Source organism: Sinocyclocheilus anshuiensis, unplaced genomic scaffold, assembly GCF_001515605.1.
Source record: "Sinocyclocheilus anshuiensis isolate Anshui unplaced genomic scaffold, SAMN03320099.WGS_v1.1 scaffold115, whole genome shotgun sequence".
In the NCBI taxonomy this organism is placed as follows: Eukaryota; Metazoa; Chordata; class Actinopteri; order Cypriniformes; family Cyprinidae; genus Sinocyclocheilus; species Sinocyclocheilus anshuiensis.
In genome coordinates, this window is record NW_015548219.1 from 2,520,644 (window position 1) to 2,527,673 (window position 7,030).

The following is a 7,030-nucleotide window of genomic DNA, read 5'->3' on the forward strand; positions in this document are numbered from 1 at the left end:
ATTTATATATTTATTTGATAAAATCTGTCAAATTAAATTAATCAATTTAATTTATATTCATATTTATATTTATATAATTTTTTATTATTTATTATTTATATAAATCTTTTCAAACCTGAAAACAAACAGAATTTTAGGGTTCTAGGTCCCTATGTTCTTTTGTATCCTTCTAGTAAAGTCTTATATATGAGATCTGAAAAAGTGAGAAATAAATGTAGAGTTCAATTTGTTGTACTATCTTAAAGTCTCATTTTAAAATTGAACTGTCACTCACAGTCTGTCAAATGGAATAAATATAAATATAGAGTTATATATTGTAGGTATCACCTAGAGCTAATTTATTGAACTGGAAAGCCTGTAATTTTTCCCCCCAAAAAAGAAGATATAATATATATATATATATATATATATATATATATATATATATATATATACACACACACACACATATATACGTACACATAAACACAATATGTGTGTATGTATGTGTGTGTATATGTATGTGTTTGTATGTATTTTAACATTAATATTAATTGGGATGTTATGCCATTTTGGTTTTTTAAAGAATAAATATATTTAAATATGTTTTTATTTTTATTTTATTTATTTATTTATTTTTAGGATTTTAGGATTCCTATTTTTAGGACATCAATTAATTTCTAGGATTAATCAAATAAATAAATTGTGGCATTGACCATGAAAACAAAATTCAAGAAATTCATGTTGTCTTCTTTTATTGCTTTTCTATGATTCTGAATTGCTGATGTCTTTAAATACACTTGAAACAAATCACAATTGTCCTCCTATGATCTTATGACCAGAAACTAAAGTTTATTTTAAGGTGTGAAAATGGCTCTGCCTATGATAAGTGTCATTTATTGATTTGTGGAGGCTCTTGAGTTCACTGCTGGTCACATATGATGCCGTGTTCACCCTGAGCCGACCAATGGGGTCGTTATTTGAAGCACACGTCTGTAATGATCGGCCACAATGAGCTGTTATTAAAGTTGACGCTTAGCTAGCCTTTGGTGAAAGATGCTTAATTTGTCTCGTTGGTCAGTTTCGCCGCAGTCAAGGGCAGGTTCTCGAGCCTCGATTGTTTGCGATTAAACCCCGATTGCGCCCATCTGTCACCATGTCAACGAGGAACCTGTAACCGGTGCCAAATGCAGGCCAGGGATATTTTCATGTGCGGGAAATAGAAGCCGCATCCTCACATGTGATTATGTCTCATATACAAGGGCTGGCAGCAGCTGTGAAACTAGTATTAGAAGGAAGGTAGGAGGAGAAGGCAATGGAGGTGTGTGTATGTGTGCGATTGTGTGTGTGTCGGTTTAGTGGTGAGGCATTCTGTGGGTGGGCTGTTGAATCCAGCTGGATATAGTGGGCTGGAGAGCTACAGAGCCCTGGATCTCTCTCTCTCTCTCTCTCTCTCTCTCTCTCTCTCTCTGTCTTTCTGCTTTTGGTTCTCACATTCACGTTCACACATGCACATAGGCATTGCTGCAGAGACCCCCTCTCCTTTTTCTTTGGGTGTAGACTTTGCTGTAGCATCACACTTGAATTGGACTTCACATAGCTGAGGGCGAAGTCTTGTCACTTTTGGATCTGGGTGAGGCGGGATACCTTGTGACGTGTCTAATTTTGCTCTTAGAATGTCGAGGATCAAATAGTAGAACGTTTTCTTGAGTTGGATCACGTTGAATTCATTTCGCTATCATCTGCTTTTCTTCTGAAGGAAAAGTGTGCCAGGGTTCTTCTGGTTCGAGGAGCCAGCAAAGACGTCAAAAACTACCGAGGACAAACGCCCTTTCAGGTACAACGAGTTTTTCGCTTGGCTACTTTTCAATGACTCAAAACTATTTTTTCAAATAAGCTTGCTTATGAATTTTAGTTTATTTGGTTGGTTTGTGCATTCATCATGAGTGCTGAATGAACTTGTGTTGTGTGTGTGTGTGTTTGTTTTTCTGATGCGCAGAGTTCTTAATTAATTAGACAGAATGTCACACTAAAGCACAGGCATTATGTAAGACAGCACTCAGAGAACAATGAGTGAGCGTGAGGGTAATTAATAATTTTATTATGTTTGTTTGCATGGGTTTTGGTATCTTAAGATAATTAGGAGTTCGATTTTCGAGAGGGGAAATAATGAACGTCAAATCAGTTTTTGTTGTTTTCTTAAATGCTTTAGTTGCTTTCAAGAACAATCTCTGGTTATTTTGTTTGTTTACTTAAGAGTTTCTCAAATGTCAGATTGTGACATTCAATAGCTTGTCTGACAGCAATGGACATGATCCAAGTCTGTGGCCATGGGCTGATGAGAGTGTTGCGTTTACTGTTCAGTGGCCTTCAATTATGGCTGTGACTGCAATGCCACTTAGTCATTAGTGATTATTATTAGAAATATAGTTAAAACTGAAGTCATATTTGTGCCAGTAGTCATTAGCAGTGTTGGGGTAACTCATTACAAGTAACGCGAGTTACGTAATCAGATTATTTTTTTCAAGTAACTAGTAAAGTAATGCATTACTTTTTAATTTACAAGAGAATATCTGAGTTACTTTTTCAAATAAGTAACGCAAGTTACTTTTTTTTTTCCAATTTATTGATTGACAGCTCTCCTGTCCCCATGTTGAGAGAAATCAGATGCATTACTTTTAAAAGTAACTTTCCCCAACACTGGTCATTAGTGCGTATTATTAGAATTATAGCCAAAACTGAAGTAATTTTTATGTCGATAGTAGTTAGTGCATATAGTCACAAACATTGGCAAAGTTTGATTGGGAAATTAAACAATGTTCGGACAGAAACGTATTAACTCAAACATGTTTATGCCTTGAAAAAAGTATAATATTTAAAGGGATAGTTTACCCAAAAATAAAAATTCTGTCTTGCCCTCAATTTCTTCCAAACCAAACCTGTTTGAGTTTCTATGGAAGCCGTTTCCGCCACTGAATAAAAAAAAAAGGTAAAGGTAATTGCGACTTTTTATCTCACACTTTTTTTCACAGAATTGTGAGATATAAAATTGCGAGTTATAAAGTCAGAATTGCGAGATATGAAGTCAGAATTCTGACTTTTTTCTCAGAATTGCGTGATATAAACACAATTGCGAGCTATAAAGTCAGAATTGTGAGATATAAAGTCACAATTGTGTGATATAAACCCGCAATTGAGAGTTAAAGTCCAATTTTGAGGGGGGAAAAAGACTGATATGTTCTCAGAATTGCAAGTTTATATCTCACAATTCTGACTTTATAACTCGCAATTGCGAGTTTATATCTTACAATTCTGAGAAAAAAGTCAGAATTGCGAGATATAAACTCGCAATTGCGAGTAAAAAAGTCAGAATTGTGAGTTTGTATCTCGCAGTTTTGACTTTATTTCTCAGAATTGCGACTTTATGTCTCGCAATTCCGAGTTTATATCACGCAATTCTGAGAAAAAAAGTCAGAATTGTGAGATAAAAAGTCGCAATTACCTCTTTTATTTTTTATTCAGTGGCGGAAACGGGCTTCCATAAGTTTCTTTCTTCTGTTGAGCACAAAAGAAAATATTTTGAAGAATGTTGGTAAACAAACAGTTGACAGTGGCCATTGACTTTCATAGTAAAAAAATAAATACTATGGAAGTCAATGGCTACCATCAGCTGTTTGGTTGCCAACATTCTTCATAATATCTTCTTTTGTGCTCAACAGAAAAAAGAAACTCAGAATTTTCATTTTTGGATGAACTATCCTTAACGTCTACCTACCATTTGTGCATTGTGTTATTATCTGGCAATCAGATTAATTAGAGACAGATTAAATAATTTACAGTAAATAAATTGTAATTTTGAGTTCTTATTTAGACTTCTAACTTGAAAGATTTTCCTAGTAAATAATTAAATATACCTGTTTTGAGTTATAATGCCAAAACATTATATTTTTAGTAATGTTAAATTAATGATAAATTGTGATTGCTTAATTAGTGACAACATTATGGTTTACAGTGTAGTTATTAATGCTTATTGTTAGAAATATATTTAAAATGGAATAATTTTTGTGCAGAAAGAGAGTATAAAGAATTTCTGTTAAATTTTACACATGTATGCATTAAGCAGAACGTTTGTTAGTTTAGCAACATTTCTTATGAACAATTAACACAACTTTTTCTTGTGTTTCACGAAGGTTAGCAATTATTTTCACACAGGTTTCCAAGAACTATGTCTTCAATTGGTTGGATTGCCCCACTCATTCCAAACAGATAACCACGGCCTATACTCATGCTGATGGTTAAACCACTGTTGCCGTGTTAGTCTGAATCCTTAAACAAACAGCAATGTTTTGATTACAATGCAGAGTAAAGGTCCTTGCACACCGAGTCCGAAATTTTCGTATGCATTTTTTCGTATTTGTCATTCTAAAAATTCATCACGCAAGAAACCTTGCACACTGAGTCCAACGCGTATTAATTAATCTGTTGCAAAAAAATTTGCAAACAATACAAAATGGAGTCTTCAAGCAGTGAGGATGATTTTGTTGTCTTCTCTCTTCTTAAAACAAGAAAAAGAAAGAGGAAATATTGGGTCCATCCAATCCGGAGGTGGCGTAGAGAGGAAGGAGAGTTCCACCTCCTCATCAAGGAGCTGCGGGATTATCCCATGTGATTCAAAGTTTACTTCAGGATGTCAGCGGCTCAGTTTGATGCTTTGCTAGCGATACTGGAGCCACATATTAAAAATAAGACCACCAATTTCCATGAACTCAGTGTGCAAGGACCTATACAGTGCTTTGTGCTGCCAGACAAAGTGGATCAACTTGTCAAACGCCATTTTGGATTTTGGTGTTCGCTTGTACGGTAGCTTTCAATTGTCAAAACACCTCTCAAAATGATTGCTAAGGATGCGAAAAACGCAGAAAATCGAACCCGATCCCAATTTTTTATGACGGATGAAATTTTCGGAGGCATTGTGTAAAAGCGATTGACACAACGTGAGTGAGGTTGTATTTATTTTTAACGTGCGGAAATTTGGGACGAAAATCTCGGACCTTTCTTTACACTTTTCAGGGGAAGCAAACTACAAATGATGTACTTACAGCTCCAGGATACAGGAACAATTATGATATAGGAGCTTATAATATTTCATTTACATGATTGATTTTACATTGTGATATACTGTATTATAATAGGAATTTATTTAAGATCCAATCTTTTAAGTACCCACTTCTAATTACATTTTTTTATTATTTTGAGTTCAGTTGCTATTAAAATGACATAATCCTAACCCATAATCCCCAGCCCTCATATCACTATCATAACGAAGTGAATTATTAAAGCTTCAAAGCAAATGCTGATACGTACAGTAAACACGCCAACATCAATACTGTACTAAACCACCCACATAATGGAAGCTTAACCCTTTGAAATGCATCCTCCTTGACAGAAATATCCGTATCCTTTTTGCTCTTCGCTACATCTATCACATTGCATTGATTTCACAGGGCACAGACCTGTCCATCCAGCAAAAGCCTGGCATGTTTTTAGTTTATGCTTAATGTTTAAACGCCTTTTTCTGTTTTCAGTGCAATAGAGTGGAAAAATACTTGGTTTGGATGTATGCCTTAAAATATATGTTGTTGTTTGTGCCTCCAGGAAAACTGTGGCTTTTATTAGCAAGATGGCACATATCGCAACAGTAATCCAATGGCAAACCTCCAAAAACTTTCAAATAGAGCTGAGATCATTAGTTTTGCAGTCGGCTCTACAGTCAAACGCATCAAGTCAAACATTAGCAACACTTGCCGCTACATTTAGTGTTCATGGCTGGCCTCTTTGTGCGAGTTGCTCGGTTTACAACCTCTAAAGCTTTGAACTGACCCTGCTCACTCCAAACCTGACGTAGGAGTGAAGTGTTTATGTAATGTACATATCAGCGCTCTCCTGATGTGTTGTTTAATGCGGTGTATTATTCATCTCATGCTGCTAAAATCATATTTCACGCCTAGGCGATCGCTCGATTACAACTCATTTAAGCAGCTCATGAAACTTCAGGCTCTCGGCGGGAACACTCCGATCCGCCTGGTTAAACAGGACTTTTTCCCTGCAAAATCGAAAATGTGCTGAGCAAATGATATTACCGTTACCCTTTTACGATGATACCAGGTCAACAGCAAACCGAAAGCTTCTGGTTCTTACACAACAGTGTGTGCTTTCGTACATCAGACCACCCAAATCAGTTGAACAAATTTCTTGACCTATTTGTTTCCAAATTAGGCGTCGATTGACTTTGATTTTGTGTTGTTTTTTTTTCTACTTAATTAATCTAGCATTAACTAGCATATAATAGAAGCTGCTGCCAGGCACTGTATTTCATTAGAAAAGGAATGCAGTTCTTCTCAAGCTCATTACGTAAATCTTAGCAACTCATTTAGTGTAATGTGAATGAAGTCTGTGTTTTATCACTCTTAGGAATACACTACTCCAAAACCCACAAGCGTAATGGGTTACTGTGCCTTTGTGCACCATTTAAAACCCAGTTTTGTTCTCACGACCAGACTTGGTGACCAGACTGATGTGTAAATTATAGATCTTATAATAGACTGCGTAGCTAACTTTTTAAAGGGTGGTAAAATTAAAGCCATTAAATAGAAATGAACCTCTGCTGAATGGGTAGTCGTGCTTTTGGAACTTTTTTTTTTGTTTCATTGCTGTGAAGGCCCTTTTGAGGATACATTAAGCTTTGCGGGGGTGGTTCACCAAAAAATTAAAATTCTGTCATTTATTCACCCTCCTGTTGTTCAAAACCTGTATTACCCTTTTTTCATCTTAAAATGCAAAAGGAGATTTTATGCAGTAAGTTCATGCTGCACTATTATATTGTTTTACACAATCGTTCAAAAGTTTGGGGTCAGATATTCAGGGTTAGGGTAAGATTTTTTGTTTAAGAAATTAATATTTTTTTAGTACACACATTATTAAATTGATCAGAAATAACAGTAAAGACTTTTATAATGTTGCAGAAGATTTCTATTTCAAATAAATGCTTTCT

At 35.3% G+C, this 7,030-nt stretch overlaps 1 protein-coding gene across 1 annotated transcript in view; it reads left to right on the top strand.

The window, feature by feature from the left end:
- LOC107654104 (SH3 and multiple ankyrin repeat domains protein 1-like) overlaps nucleotides 1-7,030 on the top strand; it is a 49,224-nt gene that overhangs the window by 29,193 nt on the left and 13,001 nt on the right. Inside the window, exon 9 of the mRNA XM_016441031.1 lies at nucleotides 1,739-1,816. Coding sequence (XP_016296517.1) covers nucleotides 1,739-1,816 — 78 coding nt within the window. The remainder of the gene's footprint in view (nucleotides 1-1,738; nucleotides 1,817-7,030) is intronic.